Source organism: Tiliqua scincoides, chromosome 4, assembly GCF_035046505.1.
Source record: "Tiliqua scincoides isolate rTilSci1 chromosome 4, rTilSci1.hap2, whole genome shotgun sequence".
NCBI classification, from domain to species: domain Eukaryota; kingdom Metazoa; phylum Chordata; class Lepidosauria; order Squamata; family Scincidae; genus Tiliqua; species Tiliqua scincoides.
This window is the reverse complement of record NC_089824.1, coordinates 154,191,835-154,219,166: the sequence shown is the minus strand read 5'-3', so window position 1 is coordinate 154,219,166 and position 27,332 is coordinate 154,191,835. Positions and strand designations below refer to the sequence as shown.

Here is a 27,332-nt window from a genome sequence, read left to right as displayed (position 1 = left end):
GGGACAGACTACACTTGCTCCCAGTGTGGAAGGGATTGTCACTCCCGAATCGGCCTTTTTAGCCACACTAGATGCTGTGCCAGAGCTACCATTCAGAGCGCGATACCATAGTCTTTCAAGACTGCAGGTTGCCAACAAGTGGAACTATGTCTGCTTTGCACAGGTGCCGCCAAGAACTGCTCTTTCTTTGCCAAAAGGAGGTGAAGTAAAAGATGGGCAGTGCAGATATGAGGCAGATGAGTCTTGATTATTAGTGTCTAGATCCACCTGTCTGTAAAGCATCCACACCTCTCTCTGCTCCTCAGTGCCCTGAAGTCTTTCCTAGAGGCTGCATGCTTTTTGATTGGCTAGGTCACACTATCTTGAACATTCAAGCACCTTGATACCTAATGAAATGAAACTACCATGGCATAAGTAATGAACTAATTGTTTCTGAGAATGTCCTTCTTTCAAGCAAAAATTAAAAATGATAGGTGGATCTAAATCACATCTCAGGGAGGGGTGCATAGCTCAGCTGATAGAATGCATACTTCATATGTACCCAAATTCATCCCTCTGGCATCTCTAGGGAAAAAAAACTCTTAGGCAGCAAAGCTGAAGAGCACTACCAGGGCTGCCCCCTAGTATATAGGGATGCTTTCTAAGCTAGATGGATCCAGGGTCTAGCTCAGTATAAGGTAATTTCTTATGGCAAGGCATGATTAATGACAGACTATGAGTACGTTTACCGCACTTATATGCTCCAGTGTTTGACAGTGGAAAGCAAGTACGCTTGATTTGCATTAAATGAATGACTGGTTTCACAGTGCAAGATTGAACAAGCTAAATGGGTGAGCTATTGATTTAATAATACTTAATTCAGAGAAAGTATACATACTGTAGCCTTAATGGTTTCGTTTGGGAGCAGTCAAATCAGTTCACAATTCAGAAGTGATAAGATAGCCTAACATTCTCTCTCTCTCCAAAAGATGCATTTTATTTCAAAACATTCCCCCCCACCATCAATGAGAGTCCTTTATTTCATTCACTATCACCCTAGGAGATGCCTTTGGCAACTGTTCGTTAGAAATAACGAACTTTGCTAGAATTTACACTAGTTTAAGAGACAGCAAGCTCATTACTTATCAGCTCATCAGTGATGTCAGCTCATTACTTATTGTTGTTGGATATCTGAACCTGGGCAGCAAGGGTGACATGAAGATGCTTCCATCAGCCAGTCCAGACACTGCTTTCAAAGATGAGCAAACAATGAACATGTTTTGGCTGGTCGTCTGACACACCCTTTATACCTATATCCTTTCCCCAGTTCTTTGTCATGAAGGGAACTAAAGCATCTTGCTTAAGCCCTGTTAATCAATGACCTAGCGCCCAGTTATACTTAACCCAAATGTCATAGCAGTTAATTAATTTACAATTATCTTATCGTTAAGAGAAACGGTTCTCTTAATGTTTGGAAGAAAACACAAGGAAACACAATTATTCACACTAGATGAAAGATAAGGGAGGATTAGCAGGTACTAGTTGTACCTATTTGACATATAACCATAAGAAATGTTTTTTAAAAACCATTTTTTTCCTGCAGTTAGCTGGCTCCAGCTTGTCTACACAGAACAACAGTCCAACACAAGGTTCTGTTTTTGTAACTCTTTGTGAATGTGTGTGCGCAAGTAAAATAAAGTGGAACTTTTTTTCCAGGTGGTCGCGTGACATACAGGAAAGGGATTATTGCCAAGATGGCACAGAAAGGAAAAAGTATCCGCATCTGAATTGTCATTTCAAATTTAAGCAGCAAAGCAATATATAACACCTTTATATCCAAATCAGTCCAGTTCAATCACTGCCATAAAATAAACCACTTGATTTTATCATCTATGATGGATATTCTAGATCAGTAATAAAGAAATACAGTTTGGATATTCTAAGTATTCTGTGTTGCTATTATAACCATATTTACCCTCACAATATATTCCTGTTTTAGAGTAGTTGAAAACATTATCTTGTCCCAAACCACTCAATCTGACTCAGCAGGAATGTCAATCATCTTCTCCCACTGTCCGTGAATTACAGGCTCTACTGATATTTCATCTTCTTATGTTTCCCTTAGCTGAAAACTACATTGGGTGTCAAAAGCCACATCAAAATCAAGTGTCCAATTAGACCAGAATCAAGTACTGTACTGTTAGCATCCTGCAGGAAGACACTCAAGTTCATCAGATACGCGACCTGCATGGAAGAAGAATGGCTTGTCTGCCTCTTCATTGTCTGGAGAATTCTGTTACAACCATTGTTCTCAGCGTGTAGCTGAATCACACAAAAATATCTGCTGGGTGGCAAAATTATAGAAGCTCATTCATTCCCATCATGAATTTCAAATTAGGTAATTGCCTAATTATATTGCAGGAGTTGTACATTTCTGCATGACTGAATTACTCTCACTAACATCAGTCCATTGTTTTTGTTCTAATCCCTAGTGGTTCCCAAACGTTTTAGCATCAGGACCCACCTAAAAAAACAGTTTCATTTCACCAGCCACTCAAGCTTCTGTGGCTATAATGGTGATTGGGCAGCAGTGCTCCCCAAGTGATAGCAAGGATGGGAAAACCCAGTGCGGCGCTACTCAAGTTGTGTCCAGAGTCTCCTACTGCCACGACTTGACCTGAAAACGAGTCATAACAGGGGCACTTTCTGAGTCACCCCTTCACAAATCGATAGGACTCGAGTCAAGTCAGACTTTAAAAAGTCCGCCACAGCTCCGTGGAGGGAAACAGGGCTGCTGCCAGGGTGTGTGTGTGTGTGTGTGTGTGTGTGTGTGTGTGTGTGTGTGTGTGACAGAGTTCACTTTAAACTCTCCCCTGATGTCCCCACTCATCTGTAAACAGGGTGGGAAGGGGTAGGAGGGATTGTGTGAGAGTCCATGAGTCAGTGAAACATGCGTATTTTCACAAATTGAGTCCAAGTTATCCCAGTTGTGTTCCCAGCCTTGAGAAGCAAGTTTTTAACCCTTGATGCACATAGCCTAAACTACCCTGTCAGTTTTGGGAACCACCAAAAATTTGGTCATGACCCACTGGTGGGCCATGGACCCACAGTTTGGAAACCACTGCAATGACTCCCTTCCTGAGTTCAGAATGGAATAAGTTGGATTAAAGCAGTGGCATAGCTAATGATTGTGCAGTCAGGTGCAGAACTCAAAATGATGCCCCAGAAGTGATGTCACAACCAAGCTTTTAAAAAAGTGAAAATTGGAGGCAGGAAAACCTGCCTCCTTCCCCCAGCATCTTGTTCCCTACTTTTTCTGCCACCTTCCATCAGCCAGTGACATAACTAAGGGTAGAAAGGCTCCAATACATTGGGGGACATACAGTACTACCCTAAGCAAATTCACTATGCAGTCAGTCCTATTAGGTCAACCGAAGCTTATTCACTGCTAAGTATGCACAAAACTGCGGTCTTAGAGCTAAACATTCCAGTCCTAAACTTGTTTACAAAGAAGTAAATTCCATCTCATGTAGGACACAGAGGCACCAAATGGAAGATTCACAATTGACTCAGATTGATCTTGATTACTCTGATTGACACTGACTTCAGTGGCCTTATGTCCAAGTAAATATACATAGAACCAAAGCCTTACAGCCCAATCCTTTCTGTGCTTACTCAAGGGTAAGCCCTGAGATTACAGTCTTGTTCTGTCAGATATCCCCTTCTAGCAAGTGGTCCCCACAGCCAACACACAAGCCTGTGAAAGAGAGGGTGTGTGTGTGTGTGTGTGTGTGTGTGTGTGTGAGAGAGAGAGAACAAGAATGAAATCCTTACCACACTCAGGTAAGAAAGGAGTTTGACTCAAATGCTGATAAAGGTAAAATAAACCCAGGAATTTAATCTTCGGATGAGGTGTGGTAAACTAACTGTATGTTTCTAGTTATCAATTTTACACAGTGCATATCAAATATTTTATTTCTTCCAGACTCTTGAGGATGAAGTTTTTTTTTCCACAACTCATGTGGAAATATAAAGCAAAAAAAAAAAATCATTCTCTCTGGCTAATATATTAGTGCCTGCTAATAGAGACCAGATGAACAATAAACTACACAAAAATTAAACCAAACTGACAGTATGGAGAGAAATATCCTCTAAGCAGAAACAATCAGTTTAAAGACTATGATGTCTGGATTATTAAAATCATATGCTGTTGTGTTCTTCATTTCTTTCTTGGAAGCCAGTTGATTGTTCCTGCCTTTGTATCACAACGAAATGTTTAACTTTACACATCATGATGCTATTTGACTTTTTTTTACTTGATTCTTCAGCACATAAGTCATTCTCAAGAAGGTTGTTTGTAATTCCGTAGCTTTCTGCAACATTGGACTCTGCACACCTTCATTTTATATTCCACCTGGGTACCTGCATTAAAGTGCAGAAGCAGGATGACAACAGATGGTGCGTGACTACTGGTTCATTGTGGCATGAACTGACCAAGGAAATAACCTACTCAAAATTAGAGAAGCTGCTCTGTCTGTTCATTTTATGCATGGATCTAAAGCTCACAACCAAATTTTATGCATGTTTACTTATCATTCATTACCAGTGAGTTCAGTGGGGTGACTTCCAAGTAAACATGCATAAGACTGCAACCTAATGTAACAAGATTTTTCAACAGCCAAATCAATAGCTCCAAAACTCTACAAATGTAATACGTTATTGGTTTTCAATCATGGGAAGAACCTATCTAGCTTGTTCTCAATCCACTTACATATCTGACTAACAGCCCAATCCTATTCACACTTTCCTGGGAGCAAGCCCCATTGACTCTAATTGGACTTACTTCTAAGTTGGCATGCATAGGATTGGGCTCTTAGTTTTCCTATAAAAAACATTCCACAATAAGCCACTTGGTTTCTAAAGGTGTAACTCCATTCAGTTATTTCATTACAACTGAATTTATAACACCTGTAAAAAGATGCCTTGTCTGTATGTGCAGCTTTCAAGGACCAGGAACTGATGCCACCAGCTACATGGATGCTATTAAACATTTCAGGGTTGTCCCTGGATTATAGCAAATTGACCAGTTTGTTCAGTGGGCTCATCATCACAGCAAACAAACACAACTTTCAGCTTCCCATGTACACGTTCCTGATGTTTCACTGCCCTTCTCTCTTGCTGCTGCTACACTGTTCGTTTAACAAAAACACACAAAAACAAAATGCTGTCAAAATGGGTAATAATTGCCCATGGCGCATAGCTGGTGTAGCCTATAAGGCAAAGGTATCTGGTTAGGTCCCCAAAAGCTTGCACTTAAGACAGGATTGGAACCCAAGGCTCTTGAATCAATGATATACCTTATCAACTAGACCACAGCACCCCCTAGACTTAGTTTATGGTCATAACCTTTTTCATTTTGCCAGCACTTTGCCTTGTAATACTTCATCTTGATTAAGGTGGATGGGGGGAAAAAAATTCACACACCAAATTCAAGTCTCTTCTCTTTAAACTCTGTTTTATTTGCATTTGTTTGTCCAAGAAGATTACTATCCCTGCTAGATAAGCTTACCCCTTTAATCCCTCTATAATCAGAAGTAAATCAAAAGAAAGTGCTTCAAAAATGGTCATCTTTATTTGCCAAAGGTGAGTATTAGCCAGATGAGTATAAAACCCCCCTCCTAATCCCTTCAAGTGCCTCTATTAAATGGCAAAATTCCAACCAATATGGAGTAGTAGCAAGACTGTGGACATATAAGAACAGAGCAACCAATAAGAAGATGTGCTTCCAGAAACTCTTGTATTGACTTGGGGGGGGGGCACCGATATGTGTGGGTTTGCTTTGCAAACACATTGGATTTCTATCCACCACTTAAGAGAAGTGAGCATCAAGCATGGAGATCTTTTCAAGTTGTTGGTTCTTGATCATCTTCTAAAGAACAGAGGAACCCAAAATGCCCTTTCAAAAAAACACTTCCCAATGGTTTAAAAAACATGTAGCAGCCCAAGTAGCATGGAGCATGCTAGCAATCTAGTTCACTGAAGTGCTCTCTCACTTGTCATCAGACAGTACAACTATTCTACTCTTAGGATTTAATTCCTCTCAACACACACTATTATTATATATACATCAAATTGTGCAATTGGACAGTAACGAGCAAATTGCTGCTTTCAACAAAGCCACATTCTCAGCTAGCATAAACTACAATAAGGCTTTGCCAATTTGCACAAGCTGGAATTCCCTTCCATGGTCTCTTGATGCCAAACAGCTCAGCTGCTGCACATAAGGCATTTCCAAGGGTAGCTAAACATGTCAAGTATGAATGGGACAAACTGGGTATTTGAAAACACATGTTGTCTTACAGGTTGGCTAATCGGAAAACCAAAATTGGCCACAGCTCCCTGCCGATTATATTTTTAGTGGTAAATTTTGTTTTTGTTGCCCTGTAACATGTGAAACTGTCCATATCCTGATTCAGTAAGGCACCCCTAGCTGTTTATTTGCACAATTCCTTAAAATATCTCACATCCCTCTAGTATACCAAATATACCAAGTACTACCAGGATACAGAGGACTGTGAATAGAGTAGTTCTATTGGTGTCTCTAGGTTTACCTCTGTGTGAGCAGTTTGAGAAGACTGTCTCAAGACAAGAAATATTTCAGAAACACATGACTCTTCTGATTTTTAACTTTTCCCTAAAGGAGGCTATTTAATTAAGTTTTGTATCTTCACCATCAAGGGATCAAAGGGCACCACAAACAACAGTGATGTTTGTTTTGTTAAGTTTTGGTGAACCCTAATCATCCAAAATGAGGCATATATGAGAGAGAGAGAGAGAGCACGAACATTTATATCCCTTGGTAGTTTGCACAGTACTTTTACAGCTGAAAAAATCTTGGTCAGCCATGGATAGGATTTCCAGACATCCCTTGGTGTCCTCATCCCACCAACTCAGCGCACCTTCAATCCAAGCACTGTCTCTGCCCACCACTTTCTCAGTACACTCCATGGGATAAAACGGGGCTTTGGCCCAAGGCAGTTCATCATGCCACAATAAACCAATTCTGACACTACAGCAGGATTGCCACATTGTTTTTCAATCATAATTCCCCTGACAGGACTCCTGAGCAGCTAAGTGGCAGGCAGAAATTCAAAAGGTGCAACTTTTTTTCAGATGTGGAGGTGCAATGTGGTAGATCCATCAGTTGCACTTCTGCCTATCACATAACTATTAAAAGGCCCAGGAGAACTGCCAGGAAGAAAAAAAAAACCGGTGATCAAAGACAACTCTCTGGAACTACAAGCCAGAATTCCGAGCATATCAACTAGACGTAAACAAACCCTTTTACTCTTTCAACGTGGAGAGGTCACAGACCTCTGAGTGCACGTGCGTGCCAACCATACAACAACACTCCTAGGCAGGCTGACCTGAAAGTAAACCCCACTAGACTCTATGGGGCTTACTTCTGAGTAGGTATGCTCAGGATCAAGACGTACACCCCCCCCCCCCAAAAAAAACACTGCAGTTTGGAAACTACAAACTGTGGAGGCTGAGCAAATCCTACACTACACTCGCTCCAACTACAACTTTCCTCATCGTGATCACCCTCCCCTCTCCTTCTCTGTAAAGGGCAGACCAAACGCTCCCTCACTCAGTTTCCCAAACCCCAGAAAAAAAACCTGGGCCAAAGGTTTCCAACCTTTCCAACCAATCCTTTCACCAGGAGGAGACCCGTGGGGGGAGCACGCTTGTTGTCCCTGCTTTGGGATGAGACATGCTTTGTTTACATATAGGGCTCCGCTGCCTGCTGGGACATCCATTTCATTTGGACTGACACCAGGACTGCTTGGGGTTTCCATACGTTGCTGTGGTTTCTCTGGGTGCTTTCCTAGAGTCCAATGAAGCCTCCCCAAGCAAACCACCCTCAGCTGCCTTGTCCCTCCTGTGTCAAGCAGGTCGTGCATTTTGCGCGCACACACACACAGCGGACTTCATTAGTGGAGCACCTCTTGCAAGGCAGTAGAGGGTCTCCTTGGTCACCTCCCCCCCCCCCCCCACACACAACCCTTTCCCCTTCCATTATCCTTTGGCATAAACCCTCACGATATCAGGAGCAGGAAAGCAGGAGCTTGCAGGATTCCCAGAGGGAGAAATTGACTAAAATGTAAAGCTTGCAGGATTCGCAGCGGGAGAAATTGACTAGAAGTTGTTGCCAACGATTCCCCTGGAAAAAGTTGATCCAGTCGCAGGCTGCGATTCTATCCACACTTGCCTGGGCGTAAGCCCCATTGACTTACTCATGGGCTTTACTTCTGAGTAGACATGCTTAGGATTGGGCTCTCAGTCGCCAACTTTTTCGTGTGTGGGGTGGGGTGATCAGCAAGAAAGGAGAGAGCCATCCAAGTGTGGAGGGGGAGTGAAGAAGAAAGACAAGGGAGGAGGAGAAGGAGCCTGGTTAGTTGAAGCAGAGTAAAGTTTTTGGAAGAGAGAGAGGGGGAAAAAAGTCTGTGCAAAGCCAGAGCTGTGTGAAAACAGGCCAGCAGAGGTCCGAGGAGTTCAGCAGGAAGAGTGGGGTGGGGGGGAGCGGCTCCGTTCCGAATCTCACCCAGGAAGAGGCAGACGAGGTCGAGGCAAATGAGCAGAGCCTTCTTGCTGGGGCTTTTGGCGGGGTTGTTGTTCAAAGCGGGGCTGCCCCCGTTCTTCGCCTCGGGGACCATCGCCTTGTCGTACTTGTAGTTCTGCATGATGGGGAAGGCGATCGCCGCTCCGGACCGAGTCTTAGAACCGATGGGAAGGGGAAATCCAGGAGATGGAGCGGTGCTGCCTGTGCCGGCTTCCCCGCTGGCAAGGAGGGAGAAAGAAAGGGGGCGGGTGGGTGCTTGCTGGGCAGGCTTTGGTGGTGCCTGGTCTGCCGCGGGCCCTTTAAGCCTTGTGCAGAGTCGGTGGTGGTGGTTTGGGCTGTCCCAAGCTCAGCCACCCCAAGAGGAGCCGGGCGAGAGGGCGCGATTGCCAAGCCCGGGCTGGCGAGAGCGTCCTCGCAAAGAATGGTCGCTTTGGAACCAAAGGCTGGGAAGCAGAACTGCGGCTCCGCGTAATCAGGCGCTCGACCAATCCCGGAGGCGCGTCCCGGCCATCGGAGTGCGGCTGCGAGCCAGTCCCTCGCTGGATGAATGGGAGGAGAGGGCGAGCGCTCTCTCCACACCACGAGCTGCTCCGCCGCCGCTGTGTGATGCGACCGCCTCTCGCTGCACTTTTATTTCCTCCCAGCTTTTCCACCAACCCCGCAACAACCCCCCTTCCTCCGGAGTCTTAGGAGCGATCCAAGTACAACCCCCTTCCTGAAACTGACATATACAGATGATAATTAACTCCACATTTCCACCTCCCTTTCCAGAGAGCAAGTAAGGAGTAGCGTTGCTCAGGACCAGAAGGAGGGAGCCCCTAGCGTTCAGTCCACCGCCTGAAGGTGCACATGGGTCCCATCTCTTTAAGGTGGAACCGACCCTCTTCTTTTCCCCAGTGCCACCCGCCGCCATCCTCCCTGGATCTGTCTGCATGCTGTCGTGTTTATCACTTTCCGCATCTTTTGGGTACCCCTTGGGAAAGAACCTGGTCTTCTAGTGGGTGTCTTTTTGCTAACAGCCCTGGTGACCTTCCCATGAAACAAACTTTCCTAGGACCCAGGTAAGGAGGTTTGTTCAGTACAGGACTGAGATTCATTGCTGGGTTGTATATGTGAGCATGTACAGAATGCCTTGTGTTAGCAGTGGTTCTCAAACTTTTAGTGCTGGGACCCAACTTTTAGAATGAGAATCTGTCAGGACCCACCAGAAATGGTGTCATGACGGGAAGCGACATCATCAAGCAGAGCAATATTTCACAGTCGTAGGCTCAATCCTTACCCAGGAGTAAGCCCCATTGACTATCATTGTTAAAAACATATACATAGTAGCCTGTTGAAAGTACAGATCTGTAACATTTTCCCAATTTCGGTCACATACCATGGGAGCATCAAGTCTAATATATTAAAAATGAAATATTGAAATGAATGGGGACCCAACTGATATTGACTCACGACCCACCTAGTGGGTCCCGATCCACAGTTTGAGAAACACTGCACTACAGTATAATCAGAATAACTCTTTCCTTCACAGTCTCCACACCTGATCTAAGAAAGGCTAAAGGCCTTCAGTCTCATTCTTTAGAGATTGAAAACTCATTTCTGTCCAACCCATAGGTGTACACATTTGATCCCTGTTTTGTATATGCAATGTTGGGCAGAAAAGGTTTAACCCCTGTAAACAACGTACTATCATAGCAGCCTGCTTGTGAAAGCTTGCCAATTACAGTACAGTATATCCCCAAATCATGGGGTTAGCTGCAAAAATATCATATGATTTGTGAGTCATAACTTTTTTATTTTGCAAATACAGTTTTGTAATGGGTTTTGCGTTTGTGCGTGTTTTTGCTTTCTTTGCCCTTTTAGAAATGCAACTTTACTGCTTTTCTGTTTTGCAGTTGTAAGCAATTAACTGAAGTTATGTGTGAACACATATAAAGGAGCTCAGGTACTTTCCCTCTTCCCCATTTTTTTATGAAGCTTCATAGGGTGGGATTTTGAGTGATGAAGTTGCATTGGGGAAGGGGTCTGTGTGTATGTGTGTGCATGTGCTGAATCAGAACCAAGGAAGAAGGGGGCTTTGCTCTCACTGTGATCCCAATCCAGACTGGCTCCCCACAGTTGATGTTTGCCCCAGGAGAGGCTAAAGCAGAAGTGGCCTAACATGAGGCAACCTACCAGAAAATGTGGGTGGTGAACACATGGAGCTGAAAAAAGGAGGAGCCAAAATGAAAGAGGTTATGCACTGCTGGCAAGAAGGAAGGCAGGGAGGTAAGGGCATTTTGGAGGGTGAGTACTGCAGGCCAGGAAGTCAAGGCCTTCCAAATCTACAGTGTTACCAAATCTACCAAATCTACAGTGGCAATTCTGACTGAGAAATTCTGCCAGTTGCTGCAGCACAATGACCTGGGAACCTTAAGAGGGCCAAAAGCCAAGCTGGACTGAAATTCACACATGCAGTAATTGATATGAACTAACCAGCCTGTTATTGGCTGTCAGCTTCTAGTATAACATGGGGAAGCACAAGCATCAGGAGGGCAGGAGGTCTGGTCTAGAGGGTAGAGCCTCCGCTTGCCTGAAGATAACACCCGAAGGTCACCAGTTGGAGGCCACCAGCACCATGAACGGGGAGACCTTGAAGCAGCTGACAGGCCTAGCTGAGTTATTCCACCTGCTCTTTGGCTGCTGTCAGCCTTTGTGGGAGGAAAATGGAGGCTAGAATGTGATACCAGATCATAAAAGATCCATATGAAATGTTGTGGTTCTTGAAAGACAGAACCTTCTTCAATTGTAAAAATCTCTATTGGGATTTAGTATAGCCTGCCTATGTAAACTGCCTTGAATCAAAGTCTGAGGAGAAATCTGATTGCCAAGAAAGGCAGTATATAAATACTTGTATTATTATTATCATTATCAGTGTGGTGCAGTGGGTAAGGCAGACTCCTGGAGCACACATGAGCCATATTAGAATCATGTTTAAGCCTCGACACTCATTGTCTGGTCTTGCACATGTCCCTAGTAACAGCCAGCAGCCTAAGTTTACAATCCTATCCACACTTTCCTGGGAATAAGCCCGACTGAACACAATGGAACTTACTTCTAAGTAGACATGCATAGGATTGGGTTGTAAATTACCCAAGAATGCTGATAAGACAAATAATTAAATATTGGAAAGCATTTCATGTAGAAAATAGAAGACATTATGTTTATGTGAACTCCTAATAGTAGTAATCTAGTGACAGTGCAATCCTTTGCATGTCTATTCAGAAGTCTCATTGAATTCAGTGGAGCTTACTCCCAGGCAAATGTGTACAGGATTGTAGCCTAAGTGCAGTTCACTCAGGTTGCTGCTGTAGTTTTAGGCTGCAATCCTAACCACACTTTCCTGAGAGTAAGCCCCATTGAACAAAATAGGACTTACTTCTGAGTAGACCTCATTAGGCTTGTGCCCTCAGAGTGGTACTCTGCGGACTAGACAATCCATCTGCATTCCTCTTGGATTTTTAGTTCTAAGTGTCCTGGAACAGCTTGTTTCATTATTGTGAAATTCCAAAGCCAATCCAGAATGATAAAACTTCCCTTACAGTAATAATACCCACATGATCAAAATTGCCATTGACCCGCAGTTATTCTTATCTGAGGAGCAATGCTCAGAAAACCACCTCCAAATAGAAGCCATTGTTGATCTATTGTTGAGACTGGGAGGTCTCCTTGCACAGGCAGTTGCTCATTCATAGCTGCTCACCTTGAATATTTGAAGAATACAGTTATCCACATGACTGCAAACCCCCTCCCACAGCCAAAATAATATGCAACAGAAGAACGTCTCTCAGTATGCTACAAGATATTTGTATGCAGTAGGCCACTACACAGGTTAGAAACTTTCGTCAAAGAGCCTTTGAGTTGTAAAGGTAAAAGTTTCCCTACCCTTATTGACAAGCCACTGCATTTTCTTGGATCAGTGGTATACCCAGAGAGGCAGGGAGTGCAAATGCCTTGGGTGCCAGAAATTTAGGTACTGGGAGCGGCACTGTGACTTGTTTCTCCCACTACTGGTTTTTTTTGCAGACGGAACCACACAAACAGTGGCTGTGCTGTCACAGTCATTGTTGGCACAGTTCCATGCCGAGCTGAGAACTTAAAGGGGAAGAGAGGAGAGGAGGAGGAACTTAAATAACTTTAAAGGGGAAGAGAGGAGGACTGCCCTCCTTTCTTCTCCTTTAAAGATGTTCATGTGGATGGCCATTAGGACCTGAGATACCTGTGCATGCAGGCAATGCAAACAAACACCCATGTGGAGGCTCTTTCTTACGCCCTGGCCCTTCATTGAGTCATTGTAGACATGAGGAATGTGTCCAGAGATATCCGTCCTTGATTTTATACAGTTCATCTAGTCACACCATTAGTCCTTCAAAATACCTAAAGCTCAGAATTCCAAGATTCAGGCCAGACTAGGGAAGGAAGCACAATTCCCAGGAAAATCAAAAGGATTGGTGCCAACCAGACCCCCTTTGCATGGATGCTATAATATGTGATACACAAGGAGAATCACAAGTTTTACCTACTAAATAGGTAAAGTTCCCGTTTCCGGGCTGTAATATATGTTGATAAGAGCCACATGCACTCAGAGGCATACGCTTCTTGCGTGCAAGAAGTTCCTATTCATTTCAACAGACAGAGCAGATAAATACACACACAAAAATTACATGGAGATTTGCCTCTTGTATTGAAATTGAACCAGAAAGTCATTCTGGACAAAGAAACTATGCATGTGTGTGCTCACACTGGAGCTTTGGCACCTGATGTGAAAAACTGGATCAGGGCATTCATTTGTAAGTAGACTTAAGGGGGTATGTAGGGACACAGTTACAGTTTCTGTGCACTGTATGTAGGAGAAAGGTTAATATGGAGGTCCCTTGAATGCATAATCCACTTAGCATTGTCCCTTTAAGCAAGGTTTAGTTAATTAGCTCTTATGGAACAGAATGATTGACATACTGGGATTTCGACAAATCAATTTCCAAATTGTAAGAATTCAGTCATACTCTTCATTTAGGATTATTCTTATTACTTAAGCTTCCTTCCCTGCTCATCTGAAACCCTTTTGGAGTGGTGCAGGTTCTCCTGCTAAATTACTGGCGTGAAGTTAGTTCTGGCATATGTGAATGCAGGATAAAGGATTGTTACATTATGGATTTTGACTTCTGTAATGCTGAGGCCATACATTTTATCTAGTGGTAGTTCTTATTTTGCCCTTAAAAAACTCATGTTGGTGAAGAAAACTCAATTTCTACAGCCAGAATAAACTATACTGTAACCAGATAAGCTGCAACAAACTGTGCAATGTCCCTTTTTGCTGCATAATTGCTCAGAACTTTATTCTGAACCTGATCTTTGAATGTTTTAAGATCTTAGAATTTTTCAGCAATGACAGTTATGGTGCCAAGAATCATAGATGTATGGATGGGTGAGGAATAGTTGAACGTTGGACAAGAAAATAATGAAGACATTAAAGATGTGATCCTTTTATCTTGAGCCTTTTGCAGACACTTCACTCTCTTCCAGAGCACTAAGAACACTTCAGTGTGCATGAGCTGCTCCATTCAAAATAATGCACATATGGATCCCCTCTGTAAAAATGAAAGGGAAGCCCTTACAGGCAGAGAAGCATTGTACCTCCTACACCTACAAGCCATTGCTAGATTAAGGTGACTACTTGCATATTTCAAACTTATCTCTGCATCAGGAAGACTAGAAACTTGATATTTAAAATCTAAGCTAAAATTTCAAAAATCGAAAGCTGAACATGCATTCCAGATACAAAGCATGAAATTGAGGAAGAGAAACAACCACAGATTTCTCCAGCACAGAAGGAGTTACTTCTCCAGCACAGAGGCTTGCATAGAAAACATGCTGTAAATGCATAGAAAACATGCTGTAATTTTCTTTTCATTTTAATCAGAGGGGCAAGCCAGGCAGATAATTTGCCAAGATAGCCCACAAAGAACTGTTTTCCAAGACTACACAAAGAATTAGAAAAGGGGCAAGCAGTCAGTTTATTTGTTTGGAAACTTAATACTCAAAAGATTAGTTTTGTTTGTTGTGGAGACAACCAAGTCCAATATTGGCTTACGTTGTAATCATGCTCATAGAGATCCCAATCTAAAGAGAGCAATCTACAAGCTGAAATGAGTTTCTGCAAAGAAAACTGCTATAAGGGGAGCAGGGTGTGTGGGGTTAAAAATGGGATTTTAAAAAGCATGATATAAATATATCATAACAATAATATGATGGCGATGATTTGCACACCTGGGATAGGAAGTTGCAGTCTTCCCACCCCATATTTGATTGTCATTGGGAAGGTCTTTGCTTTCTACAAAACTCTCATAGCTTGACCTGATGTAGGGAAGTGCCAGAGAGTCCTGGATCCAGAGCTTTCTGCTCTTCAATCCCAACAGTTCAAGAAGATCCAGGAGCACAGAAGCAAACATGTACTCATCTGTGCATTTTTGTCGTTCCCTGAACGTACTGTGTCTAAGTTGTCCTCCTGACTGAAAATTCCAGGGGCTAAGATCCAACAGACTTTTGATTGAGGAGGGCAACAACTGTGATGACCACATTTGCACCTGAAGAAGAAAATAAAGCTTTGTATTTGCTTTCACAAAACCAACTGGAGAATAACACGCACAGATAAACTGAGATGTTCTGCAATCCACCAAGTCCTCAGAGAGTATGATTATGTCTTTGAAAGGCAGAATTCTGCAGTAATTTGATGTGTCCTTGTGTCCACACACAGAGAAAATCTCCTGCTTACACCCTACTGATATGGAAGGGAGTTGGTCAAGGACCAAATTCTGCAGTTATCCAGTGTTATCAGGTCACATGAAGGGTCTTCTACTTAAACACTATTAATGTGAAAATGAGTTGGGCAAGAGTTATAAACATCAGCAGGCTGCCCTTTTCTCTTTGCAGCAAAGCCCTGCAGCTATACAGAAAAAATATATAGAACATCTCCCATCTTCCCCCTTAAACAAGAAATTCTGTTCTCTGCAAAAAGTGACATCCCCACTGCCTGTTGGTTCTAGACAGAAGCCAGAACTGGGTATTGCAGTTGACTCAAGGCTGCTGCTCTGTTTGTTTCCTTCATAATACCTAATGATGACACAAAACATGTGTGACGTCACTCTCACCCTGCACCACTTACTGGGCTGATACATGCAAAGGCAGCCAGTGTTGCAATGCATTGACATCCCATCACATGTTTTGTATCACCAAGGACAGGGAGAAGAGCAAGATGGGAATGCTGGTTTGGATGACAAACACGCCCATGCCAAAATGACTGGTTCTAGACTTGTTTCCATTGCACCAGTGGCAGACCTCCCATTCATTCTATGGGGCAAATGCCCCAGGTGTGAAGCCTTGTGCACCTTTAGGACCCAATGGAAGCCTCTCTGAGGCTCCTGACAGGGTCAGAAACTGTGCTTCCAGTTTCCCGACAGTTTAAAGTGTCGGGGAACCTCAGAAAGGCTTCCCTGACACATCTTGGAGTTGCTCAAGGCTCCATGAGCTCCTGGCAAGTGGGGGGGGGGGAGAATTTGCACATGGGGCAGTGATATCCCACGGGGGGGGGCACCATCACTGATCTTTGCCCTGGGGCATGAGGCTGAGGAGGTCTGCCACTGCATTGCATTGGGTAGCCTTGTCGAACTCTCTGACAAGGTCTAAAATGCCATTGAGGCCTGCCTTGACTTGTCTGCGCAGCCCCTTCCCTGCACCTGTTTGGTTTCAGGAACCCTTTTATGATGGGATTGCAGCTACTGCAGAGAAAGGCCAAATTCTGTGGTTGCCCTGTGTGCTCTCATAGCTAGACCAGTCTGTAACACTGAGGAACATGTTTACTTATTATCTACAGCAGCAATTTTCAATGTTTTTCTTCTCATGGAACACTGAGAGGTCATAGAGAAGACCTCTATGGCCTTCTCTATGGTCATCATCATTTGCGTTCTCACTTCCAGCTTCCAGGAGACTCTTCTGGGATCTGCACCTCTGTTTCTAAGGCAACTATCTGTAGTACTTGTCTGTCCTAGAGGGACAGACAATTAGTTACTACAGTTGCCCTAGGTACACAACTGCAGAACCAGGAAGAAATTTTCAGGTATTTTCAACACTGTGCTCCAAACTCCTACAGCATACCTGTGGACCTTTACGGCACACCAATGTACCATGTCATAATGGTTGAAAATGGCTGCTGTACAGGAAATTGGAGACGTCTTAATATGAAGTGTTTCTCCAGGTGTACAAGCCCTAAAATCTTGTTAGTATTTTCTCCTTAGCAGTGCTACTACCATGTCACTGGGTTCCCTGGAACAAAGCCCTGAACTAGTCCAACCATTGGCCCTTTGATGATGCATTGAATGTTACAGATACAACCAATATTGAAGGTTGAGGCATAGGCCTGGCCAGGTAGACCCTCCAATAGGATGTGCCTGACCTGGTCCATTCTAGATGTCATTCCTCCCCCCATTAAGAACCACTTGCTGTACAGTGCAGTGTTCCTCTGTTTGACAGTTGCTTCACCCCAGCACAGCATTTTTTCACTGGCCTTTTCCTATCATCTTTTTTGAGTCCATGTGACCCAACACATGGGCTCTTTTGGAACAGGGAATCATTTCAAAATTTTGCTATGTATGAGCTTCTTTTGCTAAAAAGTATTATATAAATATATCATAACAATAATATGATGGCGATGACCAATGAAATAGCTCAATTAGGGAGAACACAAACAGTGCTATCCTGGGCAGTTCTAGCCTCATTCTGTTCAATGGTACTTACTCTCGGGATAAAGGGAATAGAATTGCAGCTCAAGTGGTCTGTTTCATTGAACTGGTTCTTAGGAAGTTAGCACAAAATCTGCAAGGTTAGTTGTGGTGGTAGTTCAGTTATGACAAAGGATTTTTCCATCACTTCAGATTTTTCTGTCATCCAGTACCTTTCATTTAAGAACATAAGAAGAGCCCCGCTGGATCAGGCCAAAGGCCCATCTAGTCCAGCTTCCTGTATCTCACAGTGGCCCACCAAATGCCCCAGGGAGCACACAAGACAACAGGCACAACCTGAGTCCTGGTGCCCTCCCCTGCATCTGGCAATCTGGCCTCTAACATTAAATGAGATTTTGTATCTACACGCTTAGAGCTCATTTCCTACTCTACTATGTGAGTGACTCGGTTCTTATATTTAGTGTGGTGTATTCCATTTTTATTTTTGGTAATCATGAACGGGTAATCATGAAAGGGTTGATGAAAGAGAATGAGTTTACACCTCAAGAAAGTAGCTCCTGCCAAAAGTGTTTGGAAATCACTTCGCTTGACACTTTTCTTCAGTATGATAAGACAGCCTGCTGTGTTACGGCATGTTCATACATGAAATTCCTGCTCTCTGATCCACACAGCGGTCTCTGACTTTCTGCTGTGCTTGCATTCTCTTTGAAGTTAATGGGAGCTTCACCCTTGTAAGCAAAACCAGATATCAGAGCTGAGATCCACCATGTTGGTTTGAAAGAAAAACCAGGCTCTACCTACAAGCAAACCCCACAAATGACTGGGGAAATCCCTCCTGCAAATCAAATGCATTATTTTTAGGAGTTCAAAGGACATCACAAGAGTGGCAATCCACAATTGATTCTGGATCATGGTTTAGGGCTCTCCTGTTAGTTCATACTTCCTGTTTGTTTTTTGATTGTTTCGTTGTAGCTTTTTGTGGAAAAGATCTTGTTTTTATTCATAGAAAAAAAGAACAGCAGAATAATACAGAGGCCAGGAAACCGATTAGCGCAAGTGATTCAGCATAATTTATAACCCTGCTGAATCATAACATTGGTCATCTGGTTTATTATTGCCTACACTGACTGGCAGATGCTCTTCAGGGTTCAGACAGGGGTCTTTGCCTTTTCCTACCCTACCTGGAGATGCCAAGGGTTAAAACTGGACCATCAACATGCAAAGCATATGTCCCACTACAGAGCTGCAGCCCTTGACCAAAAGTCCAACCTATAGCCTAGGCAGAAATGGGTTAAATCAAACAATCAAATATGTAAATGTTCAGATGTGAATCTTTTAAGAGAAGCAGCTACTATACATGCTGAAAAAATATACATACATTTAAGAACAGTTTAGTACAGTGTTTCTCAAAGTTTGTCCTTTGCCCTACCACTTCACGTGGTCCACCTATTCAAAGTACCACCGGACGTAACTGGCGATGGCATCATTGCCAGTTACTTCTGGGCTGGGAGGTCAGTCGCAACATAACAAGCACCAGTAAGACGTTCAGTGTGCGCAAGAAGACTTTTTTTGAGCATGGAATAGCATGCTTTGGAACCTCCTACTGCTGTCACATTCCTGGTCTCTCTGCTGAGTGGTGGGTCATGTGAGAGGTCCCATGTGTACCACTAGACACCACCTCAAGTACCACTGGTGGAACCAGTACCACTGGTTAAGAAACACTGGTCTCCTGTCCCCTAGAGATGCAAATGTGACTGATTACATATTTTGCCTTTCCTAGTCACTTCTATTGAACAGCACCTGACTATTTATAGTTCTCCTAAAGAGCTTAAATATTGGTTTGCTACTCTCCCTATTTTGTTTGTTTGGTTCTCGTTTTTAAATTTCCCAGAACTTCACAATGTTGTTGGAAATCAAGCCAACAATAGGCAGCAGTGCGCAAGATGAGTCTTCATAGTTAGATAATTGAAAAATGATTACTTGCTGACTCCCATCTACCCGACAACAAGAGTCTGATTTGTTTCTGCTTTGTGGAGAGTTGAAGGTCCATTCCATTCTTTTACATGTTTTCATAGAAGCAATTTTGGAGTGCGATGATGACACCGCTTACAAACTCAAACAGAAGCAAATACTACCATCTAGTGTCCCGGGCAGGAAATGCAGACAGAGTAAATGTGCCAATCTTGAGTACAGGACCATAAGGATTTTGGAACATAAGGAGCTTCCATAAGGACACATTTGCTGCACTGATCAAGATGGGAAGCGTTTCCTTTTGCTCAATCAAGAGACAACAGTTGGGGAAAGAGATAAATAGTGGTTGCAATATTGAACTGGGACTAGGGAGATTTGGATTCCAATTCTCCCTCAGCTGTGATGGTAACTGAGCAGCCCTGAGCAGGCCATGCCCTCTTAGCCTGACCGACCTCACTGAGAGCCCAATCCTGAGCTCTTTTGTGCCATCGGTACACTTGTACCACTGGCGCTGGGTGTTTTAGACGTGCCGTGAAGTACATTTATGGCACCTTCCATATAGGGATTGCTGGCACCAGCCCAGCTCCAGTCAGTGCTGAGCCAGTGCTAGACGGATGCAGCCCCAGAGCAAGGGAAGAGCTCCGGGCAGTGATAGGTTTTGTCAAGGAGGGAGGGGGCATTCTGGGGTGGGTTGAGGACAGGGGAGGGCAGGGCAGGGTAGGGAGAGAACCAGAGTGGGAGTGGGTGGGACCGGTGTAGCCCTGCTCTGCCTGATCTAACGCTCTGTGTTAGGCTGAAAAGTCTGTACCAGCAAAATAGCCAGCGCATTGTAGGGCCTGCACCCTTATCCAGGGGAAGGGGTGAATGTCTCCTTCCCCGGAGGGGAGTCTGGTGGCTGCCATGGTGCCCATGAGTGCAGCGGTAGTCATTTTGGTGCCACTGCTCCTCTGGGCACTGGGCAGCTCAGGATTACTGGGCTGTGATTTGTTGTGAGGATTCAAGGGGGAAGGGTGGAAACACATACACCGCTTGAGCTCCTTGTAGGAAGGGTGGGATATAAATACAGCAGAGAAATCAGAGAGACAGGACAGTTATCTATAATGCAGCCTGGCAATGCACTTTGAAAATAATTAAATAAAAGCAATGGTTGACCCCAAACATCCCTTCTTCCTTCCTGTTTTCCAGTCCAGCTCTTCTAAAATTTATGTCAAAATTCAACTGCTGTGATCAGACTTGGTTATGGTCAAATGATGAACGCTTTGACAGATGTGTCTGTTCTAAGCATGGAATGAAAGTTTTCAAGAGATGTTGGATTTGTTTCCTTGTAGTATATATACATACGTGTATATAGTATATACATATAGTCATCTGTGATTATTTTCCACAAACTCAACTCACCTAAATGCAACCTTAAATTGCTAAAGCGATGTATTCCTTAAGCTTCAGTTTTGATAGACAGGTGAGATAATACCTCTCCAAAAATAATAATAATAATAAAGTGTGACTTCCTAGATGTCTCAACTGTCAAATAAAAGGGTCTGGCGCAAAATTAGCATCATTATGGCAGGCTGTTAAGTCAGGTAAAAAGGGGAGCAATTGTTGGGCTTTCCAGCAGAAGATAAAAAACGGTATTTCAAAATCACAACATTTCCATATATACATATAACAAATTCTTTTTCATGTGGTTATGGCTAACCTTATGGAGCTGTATGTATACTGCCCTATGTGTTACGTACACAAAGCAGGCATTTTGGCAGTAAGAGGGTAATGAAAGAAATACTATGTGTGCAAGGGGCTATATAAAGGCTGGTAAATTCTGACTTTGTGCTACATGCTGGCCAGCCTCCAGAAGTCAGTTTAGACAGCAAAGAAAGTTGGATGCTAAGACGGCATTTTCAGGTCACTGTGGGGAGAGCTGCCCTGGGCATCACAGTTTCACAGGAGAATAGTTTCAAAGCAGAATGGCCTATCTGCCTGCACTTCATGCCAAGGTAGCAACTGTTGTTTACAATGGAGAGAAGCATGTGAGCACAGGAGTGGGGGGAGCTTTTACAGTGGTGTATGAAGGTCAATTGGCATCCGGGACCCATAAATTTTTGGCACCCCCCCATGACAAAATTATTTTCGGTAATAGTTATGATATGAAATGAATAATAGTAATGACCAGAGAAGAAGCGCAGATAGTGAACATTTTGTTTTATTGAACTTATATATAAAACAGGTTTCACATATGTAGTGAACATTAGAGATCATAACCAAAAACAAAACCTATCAAGATAACATGCAGTGGGCTTATGGTCTATCGTACATACAAAAGCAGTTTTGTTGTAATATAGAAGAAAGACAAAACATACACATATCTATGAAGAATGCATTTGGTGTTCTGAAATGCTTGCAACAAGCTCTTTATTCCTGATGGAAATCCTAGTGCAATCCACTTTTTGTTACAGTGTACACCTTCATTACAGGATTCCCAGTGTAATCCACTTTTTGTTACATATGGTAGTTGTGTTTTCCTTCTGTGTTTTTTTTGACTATAATGTTTGATAGTATAGAGATATTTCAACACAGTTTATTTCATTGCATTCTGCATGAAATTACACATTGAATGATATATGTTGGTATTATTTGAAAATAACAAGATTTTAAAAATTGGGAAGCGGCTTCTGTCACCCTCGTACAGCTTGGCACCCAGCCCCCTCAGCCCTCCCATGTGTCCACCACTGAGAGTGTAGGTCTGTATCAGGGCCAATCCATGACATGCAGCTGCCTGAAGCAAAGGATGAAATTGTGCCCCCCCAGAAAGGTAAAAAGCAACAACAACATAAAATCATTGATGACTGTGTTGTTCCACAAGAAGAAATACCCACAATTCAAAAGATGGGGATACTTTTATTCTAAATCAAGTACAAAACAGCCAGCTTTGGATTTCTACAGAACACTTCACCAAGTAGGTGGTTAGAAAAAGGACAGGGGGAGAGCATGTTAGAGGGTTCCCAACAGTCTGCAGTTTGGAAAGTATAAAATAGTACATGCAGAATGGGATCTGCCTTGAAAAGTAGGAGATGGTTTTAATATACACGTGGGGCTTCTCAGACAAAAGAAGGAAGTCAGAAATGGTCCAGCCCTTCTCCTACCCATTTGGGAAAACAGAAAGTCTGTAAGTGCTAAATCAGGCTGCAGTCCTGGGATATGCAGTCCTATGCAGTCCTAGACACCTGGGGCCAAAACCACAGGCTGCCCCCCACACCGAGCTGCTGCCCCCTGCCTCCCTTTTGGAGGCCCAAGGAGGCAGTGCAGTCCCTGGGGAAGCCTCCCTGCCCCTCAGAAAGCCTTCTAAGGACAAACAAACAAACAAACAAACAAACAAAAACTCCTCAGTGAAAGTGGAAGTGGGTTTTTTTGACCTTCCGAGGTGCTGCTTCCCTGGCCTTCAGAATGTCTCTGGGCGAAAGGCTCTGGGTGGCGCACAGAGGGGATGCTGCAAGGGGGTGCAGCACTGCCCTCCCAGCCTGGTGCCCAGCCTTGCCCCCCTCAGGTACCCACACTTACCTGGGTATGAGGCTTATTGAATCCGATGAGGCTTACTTCTGAGTGGACACGCATAGGATGGCCCTGCCAGTCCAGATTGGAAACACACATGTTGTTTAAAATGCAGAGATGGGGGAAAGAAAGTAGGGACGGGGAGAGGGCAAAGCTGAAACAAACTGTGGGGAGATGCGAGAAGAAAAGAGATGGGGGAATGAAACTGAGAAGAGGAGAAGGGAGAAGGGAGGAAACTAAAGCGTGCTTCAAACTGGAAGGGGAATGGGCACCGCTGGGCAAACTGGGAGGAGAAAGTGTTAGGGGGAAGGGGGCAAAAGAGAGAGGACAATGTGAGGGCAAGGCTAGGGGGAATGAAATTGAGAGGAGGAGAAAGGAGGGAGCTGAAGGAAGGAAACATGAGAGAGAGAGACAGAGAGCAATGCACTGCTTCACTTTGACGATCATTTTGAAGATGCGCTGCTTTATTTTGAAAATCAAAGTACACTCCCTGGCAGCAGCACTGGAAGTTGCTCATTTACAGCCCAATCCTATGGCCCACTGTGCTGCTGTAAAAAGGCATGTCCTCTAATTCCATGACTCCTGTGTACTCAAGAACTTTTGACAAGGGACTTTCAAAACTATGTTGCAATGCCAACTAGACCACCTCCATGCCTGCTAACACTCTTAAAGAACTTTAGTGAGGTGGGGCTTATCTTTGGAGTGCCTACTTGATGCTATCCGCTTTGATTGGTAGCAGCGCTTGGGGTTTCAGAAGGGGATTTTTCCAGCCCTACCTGGAGACAGCAGTGAACAAACATGGGACCACCTGCACACAAAGCAAGTACCTGTACTGAACCACTAAGCTAAAACCCCTCAACTCATTGAAGACCAGAGAGTTGCCAAAATCCTTTTCAGTTCTTGAAGGGATTGATGTAGTGCCATGCACCAAACTTCTCAGTATGTGCAAACAAAAATGCAGGCAGCCATAGGTTTTCCTGCCTGAATAATCCTGAGATTTAAGCACATCCTTTTCACAGTGAATTACATACTGCCCATTGCCTTGCAAAGTGTTTTGCAAAATTCTGATCAACTGTATGCTTCTTCACCATCACTTCTGCAGTATTGAACATGCAATACTTGGTTGTGTCCACAACAGTTCTGTGCTGCAGTTCACTACTTGAAGATGGTTGAATTTTTCTGCAATCGTTGTTTGGCCACAGGTCATTCCAACCATCAAAATAATGCATCTGAAAATAGAACAGAGAAAGATTAAACTGTGTACATTTTAGTCACTTGGAAAACCTTGGAGAACTCATCAGTCCCCAGGATTGAGAGCCCCCCACATTTCTCTGCGATGAAGGCCTTTCTCAGCTTTTGTGTTGTAGCAGCAACGTGAGCGAGCCTCTCAGCTGTGTATTTATTACAGCTGCTCAGCAGATCTTTTGCTTCCATCATTTCCCTCTGCTGTTCCCACCAGTGCCCCTGTCAACAGATGTAGCTAAGGAACTGAACAAATGGAGCAATGCAACAGATAATGGTACATATCTCCTCCAAACAGATAAACAGTCGTTGATTGGAACATGAGGGTAACGACCTGGACCAGATCACCTGGTAGCGATTGGGGCAGTTATTGTCTGGAACTTCAGTGCAAAGTTCAGGTCACTTTTCAGACCATCCCCTTTTAGGGCCATTTCACATAATCACATTACTGCTTTGGGTGCATCAGTCAGAGCTCTGTGAATCACCCCATGACACACCTGTGCAGTAATGCTCAACTTACTTTTCAGATGGAGAGTGATAGGACTTGTAGTTCTCAGGAACCTTTCAAATGGCTTAGTTGGTCTGTATTTAGTGCAGATCATAGGCTTACAAAAAGAGGACAATGTCCTTCTGGTTTGCCCCTTAGCTCTTATCAGAACACTTTTGCACTTTCCCTCAGATTGATGCAAACTATTTAAAATTATCATGTAGGATGTATGCCATCTAGTGTTCACATAAAGTTGGAAACCTTATGCCTTCCATCCTTGGCAAGACTGAATGAGCAAGAGAATGGCTGCTAATATTTTCTAGTGGGGCAGCAACATTTATCCTGGATGGTTATACAGTTTCTTTTAGGTTACTAATGCTAAACACACACACACACACACACACACACACACACACACACACACACACACACGTCTTTCACATGTCAGAGCAGAAATTCAAAAAGCCCATCAAGTTTGTAAATCCTGAATGAAGTAGCTGCCCTTGAATCTGCAAAAAGGCAGGTCATTCTCTTGTAGACTTCCTCAGTCACTCTTGTTTACAAAAAGAAAAAGAAAAAAATCCTCTTTTTCCACTTGCCTTGGCTAACCTGTCAGAGATAATAAGCTCTCCCTGTTCCTATTAGGTATAATAACTAAAACTGTCCAAGTATTTGGTTGTGATTTATGAGCCATTATAAAGATAGACAGCCTGGTTTAAAAATCAATACGGTCATCATCCTTTAAAAAAAAACAAACACCATTGACCCAAGAAACATTTGGCCATCAAACAAGATTCTTAATCAAAGATTTCATTTATTATTATCAAGCAGCACTTAAATGATTGCCAGCAAATAGCCATATGCCCATCATCAAGCTATAGTCTGCCATTTCCAATAACAGCATGTTTCTTAGACTGCAATCCATGGTGCGATATCATCATCAAGGTGATGCATCACCATTTAAACCATGAATAAATAAAATGTTTCTAGATCTTATGGCAGTATTAAAAAAACTTTTAAACAGATATTGTCAATTTCTGCCCAAAGTTTGGACACCAGAGAGGCAACGTGAGGCTCTTGAAGTGGCCATGAGTTGGATCTTTTTTTCCCCCCTCACCTGGGAATTCCCACTTAATTTATCCATTCATTCATTCATTTATTTTATTTATAGTGTGCTCTACCCCTCAGGTTCAGAATGGCCTTCAGCAACGTTTATCCTAAATATTAATTATATTTGACTACAAAATGGAGGGGTATAGCAAGGCCAGGCCTGTATTGAAACCTCTCTCTTTGTTTCCGATTGGTGGATAAAGTGTTGATGCATATGTTGTGGGCATTTAGAATGTGTTAGACGACACATACCAGTTGGACTAACCAGCACTGAAATTCAGAGTGCAATCATTTAGTCACGTCCTTCTGGGTATTCCAAGAGGTCTGCAGCAGAGTTTAAGGAGCTTCCAGAGACAGATGCTAGAAAAATGTCCTCTAGATGGTAGCAGTCTCAGGTACATAAATATGACACGTGAGATTTAAATACAGTAAAAACAGCTGCTTAAATTCTCCTACGGACTTGCTTTGTGAAAAGCAAGTCCCTTGGAGAACCATGGTTGTATGGAGGATGAAGCACTGAACTTACTCAAGGGTAAAGTTTCTCAAACATTTTAGCGCCGGGACCCACTTTTTAGAATGACAATCTGTTGGTACCCACTGGAAGTGATGACATTGACCTGGAAGTGATGTCATGGCCAGAAGTGACATCATCAAGCAGGAAAATGTTTAACACCCCCATACAACAAAATCAAATTAAATTAAGTGAGTAAATTAAAAGTTTATCATTTAAACTTTTAAAATTTTAAGTTTAAAAGTTTTATTTTGACTTTTAAGTTAAAAATTTTAAGTTTTACAATTTATTTAAAATAAGCACCTTCCTAGCGCTCCCAAGCAGTTGCTGATCAGTTTAAAAATAATTACTCAAAGGCTGCAAGCCTATCCACACTTACATGAGAGTAAGCCCCATTGACTATCGTTATATGATAGTCAATCATCATTGTGATGATATGATTGTTATATGCTGTCTTGCTTAAAGTACATATCTGTAACATTTTTCCAAATGCAGTCACATACCACGGAAGCATCAAGTGTAATATATTAAAAATAAAATAAACATTGAAATGGTTGGAGACCAACCTGAAATTGGCTCATGACCCACCTAGTGGGTCCCAACCCACAGTTTGAGAAATGCTGCTCTAGGAAGACCTGAGTTCAGGTCCTTGGCCAGCCATCAACTCACTGGGTTACCTTGGGCTAGTCACTGCTTGTCAGCCTAACCTCTTCCCCAGACCCCAGAGATGTAAGGATAGCATGTTTGTCACCCAAAGCTCTTTGAAGGAAGAATTGAACACCAAGGCAGTAAATAAAAAATGATAGCTTTTGGACATATACCTTGGTGAATGAGGAATCATGTAGTGTTTCTCAAACTGTGGGTCAGGACCCACTAAGTGGGTTGCAAGCCAATGTCAGGTGGGTCCCCGTTCATTTCAATATTTTATTTTTAATACATTAGACTTGATGCTACCATGCTATGTGACTGCATTTGGGGAAATGTTACTGAACTGTACTTTAACAGGCTACTATGTATATGCTTTTAATAATGATAGTTAATGGGACATACTCCTGGATAAGCATGGGTAGGATTGTTAAAAATTTTCCTGCT

The 27,332-nt window shown here is 43.1% G+C and overlaps 1 protein-coding gene across 1 annotated transcript in view; it reads right to left on the bottom strand.

The window, feature by feature from the left end:
- PLPP3 (phospholipid phosphatase 3) overlaps positions 1 to 9,205 on the bottom strand; it is an 80,653-nt gene extending 71,448 nt beyond the window's left edge. Inside the window, exon 1 of the mRNA XM_066623919.1 lies at positions 8,585 to 9,205. Coding sequence (XP_066480016.1) covers positions 8,585 to 8,723 — 139 coding nt within the window. The 5' untranslated portion in view covers positions 8,724 to 9,205. The remainder of the gene's footprint in view (positions 1 to 8,584) is intronic.
- Between the last annotated feature and the right edge of the window lie 18,127 nt (positions 9,206 to 27,332).